Below are 27,181 nucleotides of genomic sequence, written 5' to 3' on the forward strand. Positions count from 1 at the left end.
ATATATATATATATGAGAGTTATTGTGTCAACGCGCTGCAAATTAACGTGGACACTTATAGATCTAACTACTATTAAAAAATTAATTAAACGATTAAGACATTCGTTTATTGATTAACCTTTTTCTTATCGTTCTTTCAACGATCGGTTGAGAAATCACCACATGGTAACTTGAATTTACGGATATTGCTTATGTGTACATTGCATCTTTACTGCTCTTATTATATATTTTAATATCTTGGTACACTCTTATATTAAATATAGGAGCAAAGTAATTTCAGCAAACGTAATGCAGCTTTCACCTGATATATCCCTTTTGCTTCAGGTGGTTTAAGATTGCAAATATGCCTCACATGCGAAAAAAAACATCCTTAAATATTATTTTGAACAATAACGTACCTTAAAAGTAACACAAAAATTGAATGCAGCAAGACAAAGTAATAAGCAGCTAAGCCACTAATATCATATTGAATTAGTAAGTTGCTTTGTCTGCAATCCCAAGTAAAAGTAAAAGCAGAAGCAATAGGGAACCATTTGGATGCATCATGCTATCATCGCCAGCATATACAAAACGTGAATTCGGGGTACGAATAGGAAAGGAGAAAATAAATCTAACTTTACTGTTCTATTTTTTGAATTGGAGCACCTGTTCACTTCAATGGAGTTAAAATTCTGCTACTCATATAAAATAAATCCTATTAAATAAATAGTTGGTACACAATTTAATAAAATCCATCATTTTATGAGTTGTGGGTTTTTATCGTCATCAAAATAAATATCATTTTTTTTTTAAATTGTGGGGTTTGTGTCAGATTTTGTCAGCTTCTCTTTTTATTTTAATATAACATTAAAAATATATGGCACTACTTAGGTACTCTACCATAGAAGGTTTAATAAAGTAAGAATATGAAATACGTAACTATAGCAACAGATTAATTTCTTGCATTTTATTTTATTTTTTGGGGTGAAAGTACAACAAAATGATTTACTTTAGGGGAATTTGAGATTGCCCACTTAAAATTTATGAGGATAATTTTCTTTTTTGTTGCCAATGATGATATGAAAACACATTTCATCCACAATTCTAAGGGGAAATATATATATATATATATATGTAGAAAGGTAAAAAAAAAAAAAAAAAAAAATGGAACTCCTACGGGTAAATCATAGTTATGGACCATTAGATTTTGGATCAATTATGTTGAATTGTTTTAACTTTTTTAATATCACATGTCAAAACGTAATCGGATAACTTCATAAAATTCTCCTAAATAAATTAATAAAAAAAAATCAATAATCACCGGTGATACAGCTAGCCAATGAAAGAACAACTGACACTAATTGTAAGTTCACGACTTGAGATCAGGCTTTTCATCCCACTTGACCCATTTGAAAGTTTGGAACATTTATCCCATCATATAATACAACCCCCTTGTGTCACAACCCTTTTTTCTGACCTCTCAACTTGTTCATTTTTCCAACTCATCCTATTTTGATTATTCTTTTCTTGACTTGATATGCAATTCCCTCAACGTACACTTTGGCTAAGTAGTGCTCATTAAACCAGCTCTTCCACAACTTTACAATAAAGTCTCATTTGTACGTCTCTTAATTAAATTAGTCACAAATTTTAGTGTCTCCTAGCCCATGTGCTAGTACCATCACTTATACTCATCCAACGGTTCCATGTGGAGATTTTTACAGTAAAATCTGAAAAGAAAAAAAAAAAGAAAGGGAACTAGTAGGCTTTTGTTTTTTTTACATATATGTATATATTTTTTGTTTTATTTTGGTGTGATTTTGACCGGATTCAATGATAAAAAATGTTCAATAGAGACCATACTATAGAAGAACCCATTTCATATACATTGATAATGATAGAAAAGGGTACAATGAAAAATAAAATAATATTAATTGAATTGCAACGAAAAGTGTTGTTTGAAGCTCATGCATTTTGCATTGGATTTTCTCTTTTGAGGTTTCCTTTTCACTGAAGGAAAATTATAAAAAATTTGAACATACAATGGAAGGATGTGTTGGGTTATGAATTAGGGAATTGTGTGCATGAAAAACAAAGGAGCGCTCAAAAGTTCGTGCATAACTTTCTTTTTACGTTAAATACATGCATTTTCTGTTACAACAATAAATAAGAACTTTAGGATAGATATATATATATACACACACACATAATGCAATGAATATGAAATGTCAATGTGGCATGATATGGTGGTCCTGCTACTAGGGTGTGGGTAAAAATAATATAAAAAAGACGCAGAAAATAAAAAAAGGATACAAAGGGCTAGAATCATTGGATCTTTGTTTGATTGCTGCTACATTCCCACTTGTCACCGTGTCTATATGTTAGACTTGGCATGATAATACAAAGATAAGGATGTCGTCTATGCACTTGATGAAGTAAATTTCTTGGAAATTTCAATTGTAGTTTTCAAATATTGATTGAGCAATAAATGTTGAGTACCATGATTTAAAAAGAAAAATCAAAGATGTCGATTTCTGGTAGAATTCAAAGGTCTTATTTAAGGTAGAAGAACAAAGAACATGAATATTCAATTGTTCTCCCTACTTTCCCTCTTGATCACCTTTTTCTTTTTATGAAATGCATTTTAATGGCCTTCTGAAACTGATTGTCATGTGACCAACTTGCAATTTATTTTTTTATTTTTTTTGCTAAAAAAGTAATATTGTAAGAGAAACATCTGATCAGGTTTATAATTAGTTCGTACTCATTGCCTTCTTGTACAAACAAGGCCAATGGCTGCCAACCGTATCCATATGGGACATTGCTAGCCCTAGTCGCAATGGCAAAAATAAAATATAATTAATTAATCATGCCAGTAAATCAATTAATGTGTTAATCAAGAATATGCCCTATGGTCACAGTAAGATGAATGGCGGTTTGGAGTTATAAATATAGAGATTTTTATATGTTATATTTTATGAGGATTATGTTTTATTTCTTATTAAGTGTAACGCCCCTAAATCAGGGTTAGTGACGTGGAGGCTCGTTTAGAAACTTAAACCTGTTTGGGAGAGTGATTAGCAAAATAACGTTGCAAATAATTTAATTTCTTTCAAATCCAAAACGTCCAGGTATTTTCCAAACGAGCCCCCTTTCATTCAAGAGGAATTCAATTTCAAGAACGGTGGTGGAATTTTCAACAAAACCAGTTTAAAACCACGTCCCTGGTATCAAGTCAGGAATTCCCACAGGTGTTTAGCATACATGAATATAAACAAGAGTAAATGTGACATCAACCACAGTCTAGTAATATTTAAATTTACAATCCATGATCTTTTATACATGCCTTAAAATAAAAGATAAGAGGAAAGATAACTCTTCACTTTCCGAGGTCAAGTCCACGTCACCGGTAGTAGCTATCTACTCCGCACTACTCCTCGCGTCGCCTGGAGGGGTTTCATACATTTGAAAACAAGAAAGGTGAGCGAAAGGCCTAGTATGATATAATTTTATAAAACATTTAAAATAAAGGTACTCACGGTCCGAAGATATACACCCGGAACCGATCATCCCTTTTTTTTTGAAAAAAAAAGAAATACTCACATAATATAATATGTCTGTATAATGAAAGTGTGCAGCTCATCATACCACTAAGCAAGAAGCGGTAAAAATGTCTATCTATGAAAAGTGCAGAGCCATAATTCCACTAAACAAGAAGTGGATCCGTACGGGTTTCGGGACCTGCCCCCAAGGATGCGATTCCCACATCCCGATCTCTGAGGCCACCATGCATTGTATCATTCCTTAAAATATTTCATTTTAAGAAATGATACGCTTTGAAATCTCATTTCCAAAATCATTGGAAAACTTAATAGCATTCTCATGCTATTTCTTTAAAATCATTTTCTTTAATCATGTTTTGTTCTAAAACATTTTCATTGGCCAAAATAATTTAAAATGAGGCTAACAAGGATATGGACAGGAATATCCTACCTGTTGGATATCAAACCTGGTTTGGCTTTCCGTTCTCCTAGCCTCTGCTTTCCTTTGAGGCTCCAATTCCAATTGTGCCACTAACTTTCCCATCAAAATCAACAATTTAGAGTTTTGACCTTTCTCATCAAACATTCTCGTTTAATTAGATGCAATTGTATCATATTAGTGTGCCATAGTTCAAAATCAATGTTCATAAACAATTCTTAATTCAAATCATGATTCTTTGTCAATAGAAATTTAGTCCGGAGAATCGGATGGAAAACAAGGATTCATGTGGCTAATCCACTCATTTTGAGTTCTCAAATGAGGTTAGGTCAATCCCACATCAAGTTTCGGGGTCAAAACAGGGTTTTCTGGGCTGTTTAGGGTTGGTTTCAGTGGGAACCGGTCGACCGGTGACAGAGGAGTGTAACTCCACCGGTCAGCTGGTGAGAGGTGACCGGTCGACCAGATCGGTCGACCTATGGAAGGGTGACCGGTCGACCGGACCGGTCAACTGGTGGGGAAAAATTCCAGGGCCAACAATGGCCGATTCGTGAGGAACAAAGCCAAAACACCTGCAATTTTGGGTCTGATTTCGACATATTCTTAAGGGAAATGTATAGATCCAGTTTCAAATCAACAAATGGGGTCCAAAGAATCAAAAGCCCCCAATTTTCATCAAGGTTTTCACCAAATCCCATTCGGATTCCATTTGAAAACAAAATTTAAACCAAAATCACCAAACTCGACTAAAACGAGCTCCACAAGGCTAAATCTGAAAATCTAAAGTGAGTTTCAAAGAGTTTTACCTCGATCCAAGCTTTGATGTTGAAAATCTCTTAGAAATCTCCGTTTTTCTTCAAATCCGTTTCAAGAACGTTCTAGAGAAAGAGAGAAAACTTGAAAGAAAGAGAGAGGAAGATATGGGCGAGAAAGAGAGCTCAGTGAGAGAGAGAGGGAGAGATTAAGAGAGAGTGTGAGTGAGTGAGAGGGTTACGGGAGAGGAGGGAAAAAGGAAAGAAGGAAAAGAAAAGAAGAAAAGGGAAAATAAAATGAGGAAATGAAATAATAAAGAAAGACAAATAAAAGTAATGAGGGGAGAAACTGTAATTACCAAAAATAAATTTAAAAGTTCATGATTAATTAAGAGATCAATTTAGGCACACTAATAAACCACAATTATCATAATTAAACAAGTTTAATTCCGGAGGGCGTTACATTAAGTTAAATTAATTGGCATACCAGCTGCATACATAATAAAATGACGTTGTTCTTGAACAATAAGAAATCAAAAGACACTAGAGCAAACTAAACGAAGAAAAACAAAATCCTATGAAACAAAAATAAAACTTGGTCAGTTAACTTCTTTATTCGTTTAAGGATGTTAAACATGAAAGCACAATGAAATAATTTGTAACCAATTAATTTGTCTATTTGTACCAAAAAAAAAAAAAAAACAATGTTTTGTCTAGAAACGCAAATATGAGTGGATTAAAAGATTTAGGTTATTTAATACTCGTTCTTTTCTTTCTTTCTTTTTTTTTCCTCTTCTCTCTCTTTTTCTCTCTCTCGTGAAGTGGCTTGGGGTTTGGTCTCGGTCTACTAGTTTTATCAATCGACTGTAGTGGTTATTGTTAACGAGCTTTCGCTGTGTTCAATTTTGTTTGTGCCGAGCGGGTCTTTCCCCATTAGGTCTCGACACTTGTGTTCACCCTTGTGTTTCATCCGTCTTCACTAGTGGATCTAGTCAATGTCTGGGGTCGAATTTCCATGTAGGTTGTGGTCATTTACTACTATTTGTGTAATTTGTTAATTTATCAATGAAATTTTCCGTTCAAAAAAATAAAAAAAAACAGATTTAGGTTATTCTTCATGAATGACGTTTCTACATCTTGTAGAAATAAAAAGAATATAGCGTGACATTTATTTTAGGACAAATTTATAAGTTCCCTTGAGCTTTGTCATTTGTGTTAATATGCCCCCTGAACTTATAAATGCACAACACGTGCCCATCGAACTACGACATGTCTCCAATTTCCTTCTTTCCTCCCTCTGTCTGATTCCGTCAAGTTTTTTTAACGAGAATGCTTATATAAATTCTCCTAAACTTTGTCACTTGTGTCAACATGCCCCATGAATGTTAAAATATACTTGTTGTTCTCCCTGAACTATGAAATGTCTCCAATTTTTTCTCCTTAATCTTGATTTTGTCAATTTGTGATCAGAAATGTTGATATTGTCATTAAATTACTGATTATTTGGGGTTTATTGAATTCAATCCCTCCAAAAACATTAGTTCGACATCAATTCTCAAAATATTAGTTACGTAGAGGCAATAAAGAGAAAAAAAATAATGAGTAAATCTGTACAAGATAATGAGTTTGTTATTTTTTTAGGTTTTTTTTTTTTTTCCTTTTTCGTTGGAATAGGATTGTTAAATTAATAAGTTTCTTAATGTAGAGGATAGATTCTTTCTTGAATTTTGTATTACGTGTTTTTTTATGGTGAACATTTTTTCTTTTAAGTTTTGTTAAGTGAATGGGGTTCTTAACATTTGTATTGAATTTTTTCAAAAAAAAAAAAAAAAAAAACACACACACAAACACAATAACATGAACGTATTTAGACTTATAAATATTGTTGTGTATATATAAAGCATAAATATGTTTTATGTTGTATCGGCTATTAAGTTAAGAAATAAAAACTAAAAAACTAATAAAACCCATTTGCTCATTTTTTCCGTCTTTATTATCTCTAACTAATTAATATTTTGAGAATTATGTGCCTAACTAATATTTATAAGGGCATTCAATAAATCCTAATATCATACCTAATCAACAATTTAATGACTATATCAACATTTTTAAAAAAAAAATTTGACAAATCAAGATACAATGGGAAAGTTTGAGACATATTATAGTTTGAGAGGCACAACAAGTACACAGTTACATTTTAAAATTCAGAGGGTATGTTGACACAAGTGACAAAATTTAAGGAGAATTCATAAGCATTTCCATTAAAGAACTTGACAGAATCAGATGGAGTGAAAAAAGTTAGAGACATGTCATAATTTAAGGGGCACAATATGCACATTTTAAAGTTTAAAGAGCAAGTTGACACAAAGGACAAAGTCAAAGGGAAATTTATAAAATTTGTTCTTTATTTTAAACTACCTTAAAAATATGCAACACTGGTTTTTAAGAAACCAAACTTAAAAACTGAAACCAGGCGGTTTGGCAAATTGTTCAAGTTTGTGAAGGATTATAGCAATTAACAATATGCACACGGTTCATGTACTATACAAAGTCTTTATTAATCAATTCAAAGCCGGTGGTCCGTACGTCATTATAGATATTAGCTCAAAAGTATAGTAAATTAACAATAAAAAAACCAGCCCTTGTTTTCTGGTCTCAGTCCTTCATGAATTTCTTTCCCTTTCCTTTTTATTTTTTTAAGTTTCTTCTAAAAGATTTTGGCCTCAATCTATGGTCATTAGTGTTGGTTATTTTTTTTTGTTTTAATAATTCCAAGTTGTAGCAACTTGGTTTTGGCTTGGAATATGCATTGTATAGAGGGTACATGTTATCCATACACCTGCATCATTTTCTTCATAAAGAATTCACCTATAAAAAATTCAAAAGAAAATGATTTATGTACAAAAGACATGGTTTTGTTCCTTGGACCCTTGGGAAATGAGAAGCCAAGTACCTTTACAGTGGGAACCAGCAAATTTTGGAGTTTTGCTGCCCTTTCGAGACTGCAAAAAAAAAAAAAAAAAAAAGGGTCTTTATTGTAATGTAATTTTGGCAATTGTGGCTTTGGTTAGTGCATTAATGAACCTTTGTTTTTGTATTGATGCAATGAAAAAGTTTGACCAATATTTGCTTCCTGCATACGTATTACTACGAATCCCAACAATAAATATTAAAGGTAGCAATTCTTGCAGTATTAACTAACTAAAAGTGCGTGCGTTGTTGCGGAAAATATTATAATATTATACAAAAAATTATAAAATTTTATAGTATAAAATTAGTTTATATATACATATAGCTATATATAGATATATTTATATAAATTGAAAATCTTTAATTATATGTAGTGTAAAACAAATGATTTAGAAGTAATTATATTACCTTGTTCTTTGACGTTTTTTAGGTGAGTCTTTTGTCTTTAGTTCAGTACTAAAATGATAAAAGATTGTTAAGATATATATTCAAAATAATAAATATTGATTTTTATTGATAATTGATATGAATTAGTAAATACAAGAACAAATAAAGATATAAAAAACTGAAGATAAAAATGTACAATCAGATCATAGGACAGAAAAAGACCCAAAAGTCCATGCCCAAAAAAATGAGAAGAAAAGAAAAATAAAGGCAAACTCGACAATTCAAACTTTACGGTAAAATTGGGATTCCACTGTACTATTCACAATAAACCATGTCTCTTCTTTAGTAAATATATTAATGTAATAGAAAAACAATTACTTTAATGCTAGTAAAAGATTGTGTAAAATTATTCAAATTTTAAATTCTATAAAGCTTGTTCTTCCTAAAAATATGAACCGTCAGAATATAACTAAAATTCGTTTAAATTTTTCGTATTATTACCTTTTTTTCAATTTAATTTTTATCGATATAATATTAAGATTCAGAACTATATTCTATCATATTTTTTCATACCCGAATTCTTCCATTTATTATTGAATATTCTAAGTCTTAGACATAAGTTGACATGTAGAAGGGGGTTGAACATGCCTAGTAATGTTAAAAGAAGAAGAGTGTATAAATATGTCATTCCTTGCCTTAAATAATAAGCAACAACCGACCACTCCTTGATGTTTCATTGAACGAGGGAAAATGTCTTTTTTGTGGTTCCTTATGGGACTCGTTCATGTGTATTTTATTGAATAATGAATTCTAGTTCATATCTTGAATCACATTTGAAAGCAACAACTCATTCAGCGATTTCCTATTTTTCTTTCTTACTTCAGAACAGAATGGGAAAGAAAAGGGCACCTACAATACTCAAATTCAAAGAACAACAAATGAATTAAAAAATAACTTTGACCTCGTTCAGTTCGCCGATTCGAGTTTTTAATTCAAACTGAAATGTGATTTTATGTGAGATCTATTAACTGTAGCAAAACAAGGTTAGATGTGACTTTTTATGAAAGCTTTTAACTGTAATAAAACTGAAATTGAAAGCTCAAATTGATGACTTTTTGTGAGTTTGTATTCGTATATGTTTCTGGTTGAGAAAATTGTTGAACTTACCTTTAAAATTACATGAGTTTAGAATTTTACCTCTTGTTCTTTATCAGTATCCTTTTGTTAATATATTTATTTGACTACAAATGTTAATATATTTATTTGACTACAAAAAATATTAATTAAGAGTAAGAAGTAAAAATTAATACTTATTTGTGAAGATTTCTTGATGTTGTTCAAACCATGTAGTTGGGCCAAGTTGGGCTAATCCAACTTTGCGTTCTATGCAAATTGCGATAGATATGGGGATTCGGGACTATGGTAAAATTTTACTAACCATGTTGAAATATAACAAAAACTTATAATATTTTACAAATAGCAAAAACTAATATCAAAATAATTTCTCGTCATTTTGTAGTATAACATGAATATCCTGAAGATAAATTAATATATATTTTTTATAATTTTTAAAAAACTATATTTCAACTCCATTTTCGTAAAATTGCGATGTAGGGTTACTTTTACAAGTTATAAGAAAGCAAAGCTTGAAGAAGCCTTTTTTTTTTTTAAACCCCTTTTGTAGAAGCTGTCAAATTAAAACAGGCATTAGATCCTTCAATCTACCATTTGGTACAAAATTACAAATGTTGGAGATTTGTTAGAGATTTGTCAAAATGACCTTCTATTTGGTATACCTAACATGTTATTAATCTATTTATTTATTTGTAAAACAAAGAGCTTCACAATAATTTTTTTTATTTTTAAAAAAGTAGTTTCTATTCAGTGCGACAAACAAAAGTAGGTCCAAAAATGTGCTTGTCTAGCATGCTAGTTGAAGCCCCTTTTAACAAATGGTCTGTAAGAAAGGATTTACACGGAAACTAAGTTTAAATTTTTTGTACTTTAATCAAACCAACCTTGCAATGGACGTATCTAAATTCCCTTCCTTATTCATGAATCAGAAGCCTTTTTTAGAATTGCGAAAAGATATCAAAATGAGCCACGATTTTGCAGCCTAACGCCGTTTGATGTATAGTCTACATCTAATGATATGTGTCATAATCGGCTGTATGTAGAATTGTAAAACGAGTGGGAATGACCGGTTTTCCGAAAACTGCAAACCACTGCCCCATTGACCGCCATTTCCTGGGTGATGCAGCATTGAGGATTCTCCGGCAAGGTTTCCCGTCCTCCCCGTTGCCCCTGTACCTATTTGGAGCGAAGTACGTGCTACATGATATTATCTCCCCTCTTCGGCTACTAATAAACTGTTTTTCCCAACCCGACCCATACCCCCGACTAGGTTGGGGGAAAACTGCCCCAGCTGTCCCTAGCTCAACACTATTCCCACAAACTGAGGACAAACAATTGACATCGACCTTCCTTTCTTTTCGGTCATTCAATGGTTCAGGATTGAAAGAGCAGTTGCTTGGATACAAAGCCTGGAAAATTTGATTACCGGTTGCTAATATGGAACCACGCCTAACAAGAAACCCAGTCAAGATTTGAGGGTCTTAGAAAGTGTCGTTACAAACTCTTAATCTTGCTATTAGCCAATTTTACGCGTGGTGAGGGACATTTACAGGTAAAAAAAGAGACAGGGAAAGATATTTAGTGGAAGATATATCAGTTCAAATAGATTTACTTATTCTGTTCAGATTCTTTGGTTCCTTCTTTTGCCCCTAGCTATACACAAAACCTTGTCGAATTTACCAAGACAAAGCAGGTCCACAATGCATGAAAAAACCACACTATAGTGTTATTCACCTCTTCAGTCATACAGCCCCTCGTGCTCCCATACATTGACGAGAAATTCTATCATTTCCTGTAGATAAAGACCCAGCTTGGTTTTTAGGAAAAGTTTTCGGAGTTCAACTAACAGATAAAGCAAAACTGCTAAGTTTTGAGTGAACTCACAGAAAGAGGAATTGGATGGGGGAAACGCTGCTTGGTACCAAGTAAACTTTCGTACGTAGCATTCCAACTGTAAACATTTGATGATCAGCCTTGATATAAAAAGATTTTTGAGAAAACATGTGAAAATATAAGTTAATACAGTTTGGCTATTAAGGAGAAAACCAGAATGTCATAGCGGAATGATTTGGTTCGACCGGATTTTTGGTCATTGCAATGTTGAAAAGATTGTCAATATTTGATGTCACGGGATATATAATTAACAAGAACAACTACTATATGTAAAGAAAGATGCTCATATAAGAAATTGAATACAAAAGTAGGTTATATCCTCCATTACAATATATGTAAGGTGGAAGCAATTGACTGCACAAGATTGCGAATTTTTCAGAACTGGAATCACTAGACAAAGCTATTTCAAAGCAAAAGAAACACACCTTAATCGGCGTTCTCGACTTTGTTTTGTTTGACTCCTAGACCTGCTACCTCCAGTCCATTGAAGCCTCGACTGATTCCACAGGAGAAGACCTGCAACTTACCAATGTAAATATACAGCAGTGAAATTTAAATAGTTACATTGACACAACAAAGTCCCAAAGGACATGAATTTGGCCAAAGAGTGATCACAATTGTTAACAAGCTGCCCGCATAGACCTTCATAATCTGTTAACATAGTCCACAAATTGCAAAGGATACAGCCACAACTTTGTAACAATTTTTAATTTTTTTTTCCATTCTTTTTAAACAAAACGCCCACTTGCCATGATTAACAAATTCAGGATGGCTACTACTTGTGACACCACCATGGTTGACGGTTTGATTGGACATGCTGATGGACGATATGCTTCTCTGGGATATGGCGGTACTATTATCCAAGTCGCATGTGCTGCTGCTCCAGAAATCGTCTGATACAGTAGGTTTCTTCACTGATCTGCCTTGAATTCTCAACCCTTTTGATGGCTCATCCACAGCAATAACCGGTGTGGATTTAGTACAGCATCCAAAACAACCACTGCTCTGTTATAGACCAGGTTAAATCATATTTATACAAGAAATTCTCAAAACAAATAGTGGTTATTGTATAGTCCAGAATTTAAAGTCTAAATATGTCTCTTCCCCAACACCGAATGGAGGAAAAAAGAGCAACTTTACTTCAATTTTATAGCCACTAGGGTGAATGAGCTTGTAAAAGATTATCGCAGAACCATCTATCACACTCCATTAATTCTCATAAAAGAAACTTCTCAAAAGCCATAAGTGATATATATCCATACCACGAGACTATTGACATTTTATTCAATTTCCATGTGGTGACCAAAACCAGTGTTTAGTTCTTTTCAAGTTTTGAATTGGAAAACTGAAAACTTAAAACACCATTTCAAAACCGAAGAGATTGAGAACAGTTAACCAGTGCCTTTTGTCTATGATAGAGAAATCATTTTTACCAAAATGGTTCCGTTTACCTTTCTTATTTTTGCTATTTGAAAAGTGTTCATTGCCCACTTCGTTTAAACTAGAAATATTAAAACAAAACATTTATACCTTTGAAAGCAAATTTCAGAGCTTTTTTTTTTTAATTTATTCTTGAGAAAAAAATCCAAAACAACCGCTTTTCTGTTGCAAACCAGGTTAAACCATATACACAAGAAATATTGAAAACAATGAAAAGAAGTATTGTTTAGTCCAGAATAAAAAATCTTAAACACGTCAACCAATGTGGGGATGAGATCAACATTTTTCCTATCTCTTCCCCCACAATGAATGGAGGAAAAAGGAGCAAGTGTTGCGTCAAATTATAGCCGAAAACACAATTAAGTTTTTTAACTGTTATTGCAGAAACAGTATCACAAAAGGACCATCCGTTGTCCTCGATTCATTCTCATATAAGAAGGTTCTAAGAACCCCAAAATTTCCAATGGGCCCAATCAACATGATACATTCATACTATAGAATCCTAATTTTAATTCCAATTATCTAACTTTCATGGGATGACTAAAAGCAACTTTTAGACCTTTATCTAGTTTTGAATTGGATAAACTGAAAATTTTAAACACATGGCAACTAATCAAACAAAATTAAGACGCAATTATTAAGATAAATATAAACACCAAATAGGAATACTAAGAACAAGATCAAAGAGAATAAACAGACACACACTTTTTCAGGTTATTTTAAATATCAACATGATTAAAAATTGAAAGCAAATATGCTTTATTATACCATTCCTATTTGTACTAATGAAAAGTATTCATTCCCCACTTTGTGTCTAAAACTATTGCAACTAAAGTTATTGAAAAATCTAAAGTAAAAAATTTCAGTACCATCAAAAACCAAATTTCCCATGTTTGTTGTTTTCTTTATTTTTCCAAATTTTATAACCCCAAAGTTTAGTTCATCTTTCACGGATATAGATTTCCCAGCCTATTAACCACCTCAAAAATTCAAAGACAACCCAAGTCATAGAAGAATGAAAGAATAAAAAATGTCTCAAGTCAACAAAACCTGCTAAAAATAGAAGAAAAACCAAAACCCCCAAATCCAGCCAATAACCAGAACAGAACAGCACAAAACAAAAACTCATTCAAACGAACACTTGTCCAAAAACTAATCCAACATTTTTTCTTCAAAAACATGAAAAAAAGTTTAAAAATGATCGCAATCGAGATTTACTTACCCCATACAAGCTAAGAAATGACTGATCCAAGCAGTAATGGAGTAATTAAGCGTCGTCACCATTTGGGTTTTGGACAGAGAAAAAAAAAACAAAAATTAATCCTCTTAAAAGCTCAAGGGAACCATTGATTTTCTCGGGAAAACCGCCACGCGTCGGAAAGAAAATTCCAAAGAACAAGGGAATCCAGGAAACAAGTGCGTGTAAAGATGAGAAAAAAAAAAAAAAAAAAAAAAAGAAAAAAAAAAAAAAAAAAAAAAAAAAAAGGGGAATTCCAACGCAGAATTTTTTGGGGTTTCCACTAAAAAAAAAAAAAAAAGAAAAAGAAAGAAAAGGGGTTTGTTTTTATAATGATAATGGAAAAGTGGAAAATTCCCAGTTGAAATTTGGGTTTGATTCTTTCTTTCTTTCTGGGGGTTTTGGAATTTGATTAGTTTATGGTGGTTCTTTTTTGTGTTGTGTTTTCGGTGGTGGTGGGTAGTGCGTAGTAAAAGCAAGTGGCTGTGCGCGTGTGCGCCGTTCGATGGTGTCTGTTGTGTTTGTATCGACATAAGACAACTACTTAGTGGATAATTGTGAAATGGATACTAATCATACTATGTAAAAGCCCATGCCAAAACTAGCATGCACATATATATATATATATAAAGTTTTTTTTTTTTTTTTTTTCAAAAACAAGGTATGATGTTTTAATAATAAAAATGAAAAATCTCCATTAATTAATGATTAAATGCCCTCACCAGCTTGATGGATAATGTAAATAGTAGTTCTTGTAGTCAAATTTCTCGATATAGTAATAATAGGGCTATCTAAATGTTGATCGTTACTGGTTAGAAGAATTTTTTAGTTGTACTAGTTTTATAAGTACCGATGTGGTTATTTCTACCTAATGAAAATTCATCTTTCCCTTTAAAAACACACACACACACGCAAGGTTTTGCAAAAATTGCATATGAAACTTTCTGCTAGTCGACAAGATAGTCCTTTAAAGCCGGTTTGGTTTACAATCCAGAACCAATTTTATGGTTTGGATTGAAAAATAAATGAAAACAAGTGGACAAAAAATTGTTGAGTGTTTTATAAAGTTAAAGAAAACGTGTTTTTTTTTTTATGTCTAGAAATTCCCCGAACTCATTTTGTGAGTCCAAGTGAAAATTTAGAATGTAACACCCTACAATCATGGGTAGGAGTGACAATTTAAGTCGTGTTCATGTCGACCCAAATTTTCATGTCGTGTTCGAGTTGACCCACTTATCATTCATTTATTGAAAACATCATTTAGATTTGTATTGTTACGGTTAATATATATAATTTGAGTGTTAATTTATGTTCTTAGTCCATTTATCTATATTTTAAATTATCAATATAAGTCAAAAATCTTATATTTTTCATGTTATTTAAGTTAAAACTATTAAAAAAAATTTATTAAAAAATATTTGACCTTATTTTTATATATTTTAAATAAAAAAATTATTAAATCGAGTCAATTTCGTGTCAATCGTATCTTCGTGTTCGTGTCGTGTCGCGTGTCGTAATGCGTATTACGTTTGGCGTGTTTTTGGAAAACATTCCCATATGCCTTGGTGAAAATCAGTGGTGGAACTTCGGGCGGCGGGCATGCCCGGTACCCGAAAATTTTTTAGCACGGCGGGCAGGTGTCATTCGCCGCCCGTCCGAGCTATTTAGTTGGGCATGGGCTCGGGCAGCCCGAAAAGAATCATTTCCCGGCTGCCCGCCGCCGGTGGAGGAGTCGTCGTCGCCATTCGCCGGATTTTTTTAAAATTTTTCGGTGTAACCCAAATTTGCCCGAATTTACCCAAATTTTGCCATAATTTTTTTTTACCATTAGCCCGAAAATTTTTTACTGTTAGCCCGAATTTTGACCCCAACGGATCTTTCTACCCGAACCCGACTGCCGCCCGATTTTTGCCCGAAAATTCAAACCCCAACGGCTATTTTTTTGACCGTTGCCCGACTGCCCGAACTAACCCGATTGCCCGAAATTTTACTAGCTGTTGAACCCGAAAATTTGGGGGAAAATTTTTTTTCTTTCAAGCCAAAAAATTTTCTATAAATACCCCCCCTCCCTCCAACCATTTTCCTCACACAAAAACTCTCATTCTCTCTCAATTTCTCTCAATCTTTCTTAAATCTCTCTTAATCTATCTCAAATCTCTCTGAAATATCTCTTAATCTCGCTTAAATCTTTCTCGGTCTCTCTTAATCTATCTCAAATATCTCTTAATCTCGCTTAAATCTTTCTCGGTCTCTCTTAATCTCTCTCAAAACGCTCTCAATCTCTCTTATTTTTCATAATGACTTCTTCTAATTATAGTGGTGATATTCCCATCGATGTCAAATTCAACATCGAAGAATGGCAATTTCTTAATGTTTTTCAAACACAGGAATCGCAAACTATGGAAAGAGTTGCTGAGGAAACTATAAATCCAACCCCTGGTGGATGTACTAGAGGTCGTGGACATAATGGTGGTGGCACTGGTGGGCGTGGAGGAGAGGCAAGCAGTAGTGCTAATGCAAGTGTTGCAAGTTATAAGAAGAAATGCAAGCACACCTCAGCAGTTTGGGAGTACTTCAACACATTCAAGGAGGTCGATAATAACGGTAACATTAAATACATGGCTCAATGTAAATATTGTGGTGAGAAATTACAAGATAACATTATTCACGACACTACACACTTAAGAAGACACTCTAAAAAGTGTCTTCAAAAACAAGGAGGCAGAGTTGATCTCCGCCAAACGCAATTTCGTTTGATCGCCAAACCGGCGGTCTTAGCACGTGAAAATATGATCCACAAGTTGATCGTATGGAAATGTCACGATTAATAGCCACATTAGATCAACCACTTAGTTTTACTGAACAAAGAAATTTGTAGCGTTATATTAAAATTGTACATAATCCTAATGCACACCTCAACAGTTTGGGAGTACTTCAACACATGCAAGGAGGTCGACAATAACGGTAACATTAAATACATGGCTCAATGTAAATATTGTGGTGAGAAATTACAAGGTAACACTATTCACGACACTACACACTTAACAAGACACTCTAAAAAGTGTCTTCAAAAGCAAGGAGGCAGAGTTGATCTCCACCAAACGCAATTTCGTTTGATCGCCAAACCGGCGGTCTTAGCACGTGAAAATACGAACCACAAGTTGATCGTATGGAAATGTCACGATTAATAGCCACATTAGATCAACCACTTAGTTTTACTGAACAAAGAAATTTGTAGCGTTATATTAAAATTGTACTTAATCTTAATGCACAATTTTTTTTTAAAACTACTCTTAGGAAAGATGCATTAAAATTATATAAACAAAAAAAGGAAGCAGCCATAATCAAGGGGATCGCAAGAAGCCAAATCGTGTCAACAAAGGTGGCAACAAAATTGAAAAGAAAAAGACTAAGCTACAGTGCTTTGTGTGTGGAAAAACTGGTCATAAGGCTTACCAATGCTACCGACGTCGTGGACAGCAAAAGGCAAATGAAAAAACTGATGGTAAAGCTGCAAATCAAGCGAACCTTGTTGAATCAGATGAAGTCATTGCTGCAGTGGTCGTTGAAGCAAATCTGGTGGAGAACAAGTCTGATTGGGTGCTGGACACAGGAGCTTCTAGACACTTCTGCGCCAACAAGGACCTATTCCACGACTTTGAAGACATGGGCAACCAAAGTGTCGCTGGAGTCTTCAGTGAAGGGAAGATCTTACTTAAATTCACTTCTGGAAAACTTTAGCTTTAAACAATGTGCTTTATGCTCCTTCTCTGCGTAGAAATTTAGTTTCTGGTGCTTTATTGAACAAGGCTGGTCTAAAAATTGTGTTAGAGGCAGATAAAATAGTTCTGACCAGAAATGGGGAATTCGTGGGGAAGGGATATTTGAATGAGGGTCTCTTTGTATTGAACATTGTTTCTAAGATTGCTAATGGTAGTTTTTTTGCTTCTGCTTATATTGCTGAATCTGTTAATTTATGGCATGGTAGACTTGGTCATGTGAACATAGCTTCTATTAAAAGACTTAAAAAACTAAACTTGATTCCTGCTAAAAAAAAACTTGATACCTGCTGTGAATGTGAATGAGTTTACTAAATGCTCTGTTTGTGTAGAAGCTAAATATGCCAAGAAACCATTTAAATCTGTTGAAAATAGGAAGACAGAACTTTTAGAATTGATCCATACAGATTTGGCTGATTTCAAGAACACAGTTAGTAAGGGAGGTAAAAAAAATATTATGTGACTTTTATAGATGACTTTTCTAGATATACTAGAGTTTATCTACTAAGGACAAAAAATGAGGCTAAGGAAATGTTCTTGAAATATAAGACAGAAGTGGAAAATCAATTGGATTGAAAAATAAAAAGGGTTAGGTCTGATAGAGGAGGGGAATATGATACTACTCACCTTAAGGAATTCTGTGAAAAGAATGGGATTATACATGAACACAGTGCCCCTAATACTCCCCAACAGAATGGTATAGCTGAGAGGAAAAATAGAACTCTTAAAGATATGATGAATGCAATGCTTATAAGCTCAGGTTTAGCTGATAACATGTGGGGGGAAGCTGTTGTTTCTGCTTGTTATATTCTTAACAGGGTTCCTCATAAAAGGTTGGATAAAACCCCCTATGAGTTATGGAAAGGATTTGCTCCTAATCTAAAATTTTTAAAAATGTGGGGGTGCCTCGCTAAGGTTTGTTTGCCTCCTCCTAAAAGGACTACCATAGGGCCTAAAACGTATGATGCAGTGTTTATTGGCTATGCTCAAAATTATGCTGCTTATAAATTTATGTCCTTAAAAGATAGTTCTATCTCGGAATCCCGTGATGCTGAATTTTTTGAACATGTGTTTCCATTAAGGAAATCTATAGCTAGCAATGATTATGTTTCTTCCAATGCTGCTTGTGTACCTCTATCTTTGCCTAGTTCTTCTTCCATTGAGAATGAGCATGTTGATGAACCTAGGAAAAGTAAAAGACAAAGAGTTGAAAAGGATTTTGGGCCAGATTTTATTATTGCCTTCTTGATTGAAAATTCTGATAAAATAAACGAACATGTGGTTTCTATTTTCTTAATTGGTGAAGACCCTAAAACTTATAAAGAGGCAATAACTTCCATAGATGCTACCTTTTGGAAAGAAGCCATAAAAAGTGAGCTAGATTCCATTTTGACTAATCATACTTGGGACTTAGTAGACTTGCCTAAGGGGTGTAAACCTATTAAATGTAAGTGGATCTTTAGGAAGAAATTGAGGCCTGATGGTACCATTGATAAATTCAAGGCTAGGCTAGTGGTAGTAGGTTATGCCCAAAGGAAGCACATTGACTATTTCGACACTTATTCTCCCGTTACTAAAATTGCCACAATTAGGACTCTTGTTGCCTTGGCTGTCATTTTTAACTTAGTTGTGCATCAAATGGATGTGAAAACAGCCTTTTTAAATGGTGACTTATAGGTAGAGATATATAAGGAACAACCCGAGGGTTTTGTATTTCCAGGTCAAGAGAATAAAGTGTGTAAACTTAAAAAGTCCCTATATGGTCTTCAACAAGCTCCAAAACAATGGTATGAGAAATTTGATCACATCTTAGTAACCAATGGTTATGTGGTGAATACTTCAGATTCTTGTCTTTATTCGAAAATGTTTGGATCTGATTTTGTTATTATATGTCTTTATGTAGATGACATGTTAATCTTTGGTACTAATGTTAATGTGGTCAATGAAACCAAGAGGTTTTTGTCCTCTCAGTTTGATATGAAAGATTTAGGAGAAGTCGATGTGATTTTAGGGGTTAAACTAGCAAAAATGGAACATGGTTTCTCAGTGTGTCAATCTCATTATATAGATAAAATGTTGAAAAGATTCAACTGTTTTGATGTGTTGCCTGTAAGAACTCCCTATGATCCAAGCATACACCTTAAAAAGAATAAAGGTGATAATGTGTCTCAGTCCGAATATGCAAAAATCATAGGTAGTGTGATGTTCCTCATGAACTGTACTCGTCCTGACATAGCCTATGCAGTTAGCAGATTGAGTCGTTACACTCACAATCCTAGTAATGAACATTGGAATGCACTTTATCGTTTGCTTAGATATTTGAAAGGAACCATGGATTGGGGTTTGCACTTTAGCAAGTTTCCCGCCGTTTTGGAGGGATTTTGTGATGCTAACTGGGTGACTGATAACGATGAAGTGAGTTCTACTAGTGGTTATGTTTTCACCTTAGGTGGAGGAGCTATTTCTTGGAAATCTGCTAAACAGACATGTATTGCTTGCTCCACTATGGAGTCTGAAGTTATCACCCTTGAGTTAGCAGGTCAAGAGGCAGAATGGTTGAGGAACCTGCTGGCAGATGTACCTTTGTGGGGTAGATCAAATGTTCCAGTCTCTCTACATTGTGATTCTCAGGCAGCTATCGGAATTTCCAAGAACAATGTCTATAATGGTAAGAGAAGGCATATTCGCATAAGACATGGTGCGGTTAAACAGTTGTTGAGGAATGGTGTTATTTCGTTGGATTATGTGAAATCCGAAAGAAATTTGGCTAACCCTCTTACTAAAGGTCTAACAAGGAAAATAGTTTTGGATTCCTCAAGAGGGGTGGGTCTTAAGCCCTATGTTTGAGGAAAAGTGTGGTGGATACCTTCTTTTAAGGTCAAACGAAACCACCTTGATCCTTAAAATATTTTCCATCTCTATGATTTGTATGTGATTGAGCCTTTGGCTCTTGTATGAAACTATAGCCCTTTTATTGGGTGGTCCTACTGAGACGGACTTGATGGTTTCACTCAGTTTATGAGGTTGAGCATACAGTTGCTCTTAATGAATCCATAGCCTTGTGTGGTGGTGCTATAGAGACGCACTTGGTGGATTCACCTACGTGAGTGTGGGGGTTTGGCCGCCTCCTATGAAAGACTTGGGGCTGTCTTTCTAAGAGCACTCATAAGTCCCGAGGTAGGCGCATGGCCTTATAAAAGCGCAATTGTTTGTATCGCGGAGATCTTTTAAGTCTAAGGGTTTGATGCGTGTTGTGGGGGTCTCAAACAAGGTACACTAAGTTCAAGAGTACTTCACTTTATGGATTTGTTTGTTGCCTCACTTCACTATGTGTCAATTCAATCGGAAGATATTGATGCTTAAGTAATCGACCCTGTCTGTGCCCAGAACTTCTTGTTTTCTGCTTGCCATTTGTGGGGGATTGTTGGAAATGGCAGCAGGCTGGCCCATTTATCTTTGGGCGTGCTCTCTTTATATTTGTCTAATGGGCTCCTATTTTCACTTCTAAATTTGGCTGTTGAATTCTGTTACGATTCCCCAATTTTTCGCCACAACCCCACGACCGCTTCTTTCTCCACTTTTGCTGCAGATTCGTTTTTCCAGGGGTGGGCACGTTCACATTTGAGTTAGATATATATGAGGGGCTGCTGTATATTGGGGGAGACAGAGAAAAACTCTTTTCCTCTGTTTTTGTTCTGGGCTACTGCTTATTTGATCTTCAATTTCTCCTGTTGTGAGTGCACGCTTCTGGAGAAGGCTGTGTAAACCTTGGGGAGCGACCGGCGTTCAGACTTGCACCTTTGGGTCTGCCGAAATCGCTTTTAAGGCAGTGGACAACCACGGCACAGCCATTTGTTTGATAAGCTTATTCTTTTATTTACTGCCTTTTGATTTCGTTTCTTGCCCTGCTAGTCTCAAATTTCAGATTCTTTGCCAACACTAGGATCTTTGTATTTAGGTGGAGCAAGATGTTGAATGATTGAACTCACACTTTCAGTTAAAAATACTCTCTTTTTCACATTATGTTTCTTTTTACTATACACATATCCTTAAAAAATTTGGCATAAGATGGAACTTGTTTGATTGCATCCAATAAAGAAACGCTAATCTTGACTTGTTTGAAAGTTCAAAAATTTCAGAATTTTTATTCAACTTTTGAATTGGTTGCAGGAAACACACTTTATTTATTTATTTATTTATTTTGTCTAAGTTATCAACAGGTTTAGTGATACGACCCTCGGAATGGATTCCGGTGGCCGGATCGGATAATCGCTCTTCGAGTGAGCGTAAACTCTAAGAAATGAGAAATAGACGAAGGGCTAGTGAGAATAGAGAAGGGAAGGGAAAATTAATTCATTTCATTCACGTCCCCTTTAGCCAAGGATGGCTTACATATTTATAGGCACAAAAACTAACTAACTAACTATTTCTTTTATCACCGCTAATTAACAAATTCTAAAAATAAACTAATATTTAGGGGTGTATCATTTAGGCTTACCATCATCCTTACTATTACTTTTCAGAGGTGAAGAAGGCTCTTGGGCCTTGGAGGGAATGCTTTTGTCAATGACCTTCCCTCTTCGAAAAGTTGTGATAGAATTGGCATTTTCATGTTGAGTTTTATTGGAGCGAGAAACATGACATTGAGTAGAAGGGTCAGGTTGAGGTTGAGCAGGAGACTTACCTTCTTGGAGTGCGCAAAGAAGCTGTCAATGTAAAAAGTGTGTTCTTGATTTCATTGATGGCTTGTGAAGTTTGATTATTAATATTTGTTTGAGTCTGCATGAATGCTTACAATGTCTCCTCAAGAGCTTTTATATGTGGAGATTGATAGGACAAAGTGTTTGGAGGCTTTTGATATTGTGGTACATGAGCATGATTATCATCCCGACAACTAAAGTTAGGATGATTTCTTCATTGTGGATTGTAGGTATCAGAGTATGGCGAGGGAAAACGATTTTTGAATGTACTCATAGCATTTGCTTGATCATGCAACAATTCTTTGAAAACTGGAATGTTTGGACATTCATGAGTGGGGTGTCCTAAAATTTCACAAATACCACAAATTTCTTCACTTTGAGTATAGTGACATTTTGACTCTTGAACTTTGAATTTTATCTTATTAGTTTCTTAACTTTCAATTTTTGGAGGAACGACTTTTGAAATTTAACAAAGATAATCACATCCTTATCATGTAATAACTGAAAAGTTTACATAAGTAATTGCAGTGCGTGCAAAATGTTATATTTTTCAACTAGTGGTGACAGTATAAAAGAGACAATTTTTCATATAACATAATTCTTTCTATAAAATTTTAAGTCTCACACGACAGACACATGATTATCATTGTGGAATATCAGAATTGTATGTCAAATTTAGTGTTAGGGACCAAAACTATCAAAAAAATGAAACTCAAGGGACTAATAAGCCAAAATTAAAGTTCAGGGATTAAAATATCACTACGCTAAAAGTTGAGTGACTATTTGTGCAAATTACTCTTTTAATAAGTGTAATTATAAAAATTATCGAAAAAGTAAACTATAATGTGCCTATTAAGTTTCATCTCCCATGTTATCGCGACGTCCAAGTACTTCGATGTGCTTAATTGATTTACCATAATTCATTCTATAAGATCACATCTTATGTACACCCCTTCCAAGTTAGCAGTTAAAAATTCCGTCAGCTCGAGAGAAAGGTTAACCAGAATAAGTAAAACTACAAAATTGAAAAATAATGAGCTATCACAGAAATAACCCTTGAACAAAATTATTAGGATTACAAATTTCAAATCTTAATATCTTTAAACTAGTTATGGGACATTGGATCATTCTTGCTCAGTCAATTAGAACTTCTATTATTAAGCTACAACTCAGTAAGAAAAGCATAAATTAATTTCCACTTTCAAAATACTTTTCTTCAACATTAAAGGCCCTCTTTTATAACGTTAGTCTCGTGTTATTAGAACCCCCTTTCATGTGGCCCGAATATTAGAATCTCTTATTCCTAAAGGATTCAGTCATTATCACTATCTCAGTTGGTTTATAATAAGCACAAGATTTCGCATTATACTCATAAAACACTTTTAAAATCTCATTAAAATATGTCAATGATAGCATATATAAACTGAAAACTTCCTTTGAAAACATACTAATTAATTAATAATCAATTAGATATTAAATAATGTTATTATTTAATTCAAATTTTGGAACACGTGTTGTGGGGACCACATGCCTTACACGCCTATAGTAGAGAGAAATCTCTCAAGGGTTTAGTTGCTTGCTCTCTAAGTCATCCAATTTACTTGTTACACAAGTTATCCAATTGGAATTTAAATTTGTTTAAAGTTTGATTTTAATTGGAATTTGAACTTTAGTCACAATTGAAAGTTGGATAAAGGAAAATTCCTATCTTCTCCTGCACTGTAGTATGACGCCAACCACAGGGGATTTATCACTGTGGTGGCTGAATTTTTAAGGTGTAAGAGAGAGAATTTTTGTTCCAAAATAAATGAATTTTTTTTATTTAAATGAGATTTAAAATTAAATTAATCTCTTATTTTTTGAAATCTTATCTAAGAGATAATTCAGATTATCTGTAGGACTCTATTTGCTATTCTATATATAGGAGGTTGCAGGAGAATACAATTTTTGCTCTCCAAATGTTGGTGGTGGCTGAATTTATTAGTGAGAAAAATAGAAGAAAAGTTATTCTATTTCTAGTTTCACGTCGTGCATGTGTTAGTTTTCGTGGAAGACTTGAGTGCTTGAGTGCTAACTCATTTTGTTTCAGATTTGCTCACACACACGTTCTTTGTATATTCAAGGAATAGACAAGAAAGATTCATGTATTCCATAATAGTTTGGAGCGAGGATTGTTCCTGGTTAAAGAACTGAAATGATCGGCCTAGTTGATCCCTAGGTATAATTATCAATCCATACCGATATGCTGCTGCATCCGAAATTGTTTCAGAAATCAACACTGAATCCCAAAGGGATTCCTACTTTGCTTGGGCATGTGGCATGCATGTGGTCCTACTACATATGTGTTCTAAAATTCAAATTAAATGATCACATTATTTTATATCCAATTAATTCTCAATTAATTATTTTTGAGTGATTTAATTTAGAATCCATAATTCTAAATTCCTGTTTTACCCTTAGTGTTTCGTAGAATTAAAAGAACGATAGGGAGACTCATGGACCAATAATATAAAGCTCCAATAAGATTAATAATTAATTAAACTCTTTAATTAATTAATGAATTTTATTAATTCTAAAGTTACTCAACTATAAACTTAGAATTGCACTCTCGATATTATAGACATGTATTTACATATGTGAAATGCCCATTTGATATAGCCACTTTATATAGATCAATCCTTCATAAATAATTCATAATTAGAGTTAGGTAAAATCCGCTAACCTCTCTAATTACTTTAATGGATAGTGATTCATAAAACAAATTCATGAATTAGAGCTCCTACGAATTAAAGTACCGAATCAACCGTTAAGAGAAGTAGTTATCTGTTTCTTTATCAAGAAGGAATGAATTCTACCTCGTATATTAACGTTTTGGGCCACCTATTTCATCATGTCTCTAAGATATAAGGAATAAGATATGATTATCTCAAAATCCATACCGAGTAAGTCAAAAGACATAAATCCGTAAATAGGAGTATGCTAATAACTCAAAAATAAGATAATTCTATATATAACGATTGGTAGACTTAATTATAATTTCTATACATAACGGAAATGATCAGAAATTCATATTGTATCTTGTCTATGTCCTACATAATCTCATTATGTAAAATACACTCATATGATTATTTATATCAACGATCCAGATAAGCTCGTTCCCTTCTTAATGCGAATGACATGCATTAATAATGTTTTAATTAAAGATTCTAAACTTTTATTAAATTCATTATAGATTTATTTCGATTATTATCCTTAAATATTATATTCTAATATATAACACTTATATATCATATTTAAGATTATATAAATAATTATAGAATTTTCAATATTCATAAAATATATAAAATACATAAATAATGAAATTTGTATATTATTAAATGGCCATTCCTGAAATTCAACGAATATGTCATTCCACATATTTTTGCTTACACTTTGTCGGTTTTAATCGGCCATGATCGGTTTTTATGTAAAAGGAAAATCCCTTTCACGGGTTTCGATACTCTAACGTAATATATTCCTAAATGTGAGGTTAGAAATGTCAGATCATAAGAGTACGATATAATTTCGAAGTGCAAATTTGTAATTATAGTGGGAAGCTAAGGGGACAATGTAGTAAATTTACTTACAAAATAAATTCAAAAAGATCTGTACAATTACAATCGCAACCAGGAAAGGGTAAAATGTAACCTATACGCCATGCTGTTGTACTCAGAAATATGCTAATAACGAGCAATTATAAGTTGTCGTTTTGCCTATTTGTTGTCATAAGAAATTATTAAAAAAAAAAAGTATGGGAAGTTGTCGTAATAATGATCGGATGAAATTCATCATTGAATTTTCTTTTAATTAAGTGGTAATTATTTTTTGTTGTGCAACCTATGCACATTGATTTTGGTAATTAAATTGTATGGTTGAAGTAGAGTTTATGTTTGTCTAAAAAAGTAGTTAATTGCATGCATGAATGAAGGATAAGATTGTTTTAATGGAACTTTTAAATATGGGTACGAAAACATAGACCTAGTACAAAATATTTAGTCTCACATTACAAGACATTATATAGATGAATGGTGCATTTGCAAGAATTTTGAGGATGAATTATAATGTTGCTAAGGGAAATAGTGGTTTTGGAAGTCTTGTGAAAATGATGTTGTTTTTCCAGAAAAATTCCAATAGGTGGTATGAGACGGTGAATGATTATGCTGATGTGGGCGGAGCTGTATCGATGATTTTGTTGAGAATAGTGTCCTAGAAGTATGAGATGTAAAAGGATATTTATTATTTATTTAATAAAAGAGTTTATTCATCATTCTATGTGCATATATTTATGAATATTTTATGAATATCAAATAAAATTCCTTGATTATTTATGTAACCTTAAACATGGTATATAAGTGTTGTATACGAGAGGATAATGTTTAAGGATAATAATCAAAAGTAATTGTTGATAATGAATTTAATTAAAGTTCGGAATCCTTAAATTAAAACATTATTAATACATGTCATTCCCATTTAGAATGGAACGGTGTTATCCGCACTGTTAATATGGCGAGATATTGAATGAGTGTATTTCGCATAATGAGATTATGTGGAACATGGACGCAGACACAATATGGATTTCTAATAATTTCCGTTAAGCATATAAATTCTAATTGAGTCTACCGATGGTCATATATAGGATGATCTTAATCATGAGTTCTTAACAAACTCCTATTTATGGATTTATGTCTTTTGATTTACTCGGTACGGATTCCGAGACCCTGAATCCTATTCCTTGTATTTTGGAGACATAATGAAATAGGTAGCTGGGAATGTTATTATACGAGATGGAATCCATTCCTTCTTGAGAAAGAAGCAGATAAATAATTCTCTTGAGTGTTGATTCGGTACTTGGATTAGTAAGAGCGCTATGGTTCATGAATGTGTTTTATG

At 33.5% G+C, this 27,181-nt stretch overlaps 1 protein-coding gene across 1 annotated transcript; it reads right to left on the reverse strand.

The window, feature by feature from the left end:
• Positions 1–10,655: 10,655 nt before the first annotated feature.
• LOC21387311 lies at positions 10,656–13,977 on the reverse strand. Its single transcript, XM_024161541.1, has 5 exons — positions 13,759–13,977; positions 11,846–12,096; positions 11,522–11,612; positions 11,088–11,154; positions 10,656–10,995 (listed from the first exon to the last, which is right to left on the reverse strand). The coding sequence occupies exons 1-5, from the start codon at positions 13,818–13,820 to the stop codon at positions 10,942–10,944; spliced, it is 525 nt and encodes a 174-aa protein (XP_024017309.1). The 5' UTR covers positions 13,821–13,977; the 3' UTR covers positions 10,656–10,941.
• Positions 13,978–27,181: the final 13,204 nt, after the last annotated feature.

The sequence above is a fragment of the Morus notabilis genome, unplaced genomic scaffold, assembly GCF_000414095.1.
Source record: "Morus notabilis unplaced genomic scaffold, ASM41409v2 Scaffold2114, whole genome shotgun sequence".
NCBI lineage: Eukaryota > Viridiplantae > Streptophyta > Magnoliopsida > Rosales > Moraceae > Morus > Morus notabilis.

Coding starts and splice junctions, on each gene's coding strand:
- LOC21387311 (XM_024161541.1), bottom strand. CDS start 13,820: ATGGTGACGACGCTTAATTACTCCATTACTGCTTGGATCAGTCATTTC. Junction 12,097..13,758: donor CATTTCTTAGCTTGTATGGG/GTAAGTAAATCT, acceptor ATAACAGAGCAG/TGGTTGTTTTGGATGCTGTA. Junction 11,155..11,521: donor AGTCGAGAACGCCGATTAAG/GTGTGTTTCTTT, acceptor AAATGTTTACAG/TTGGAATGCTACGTACGAAA.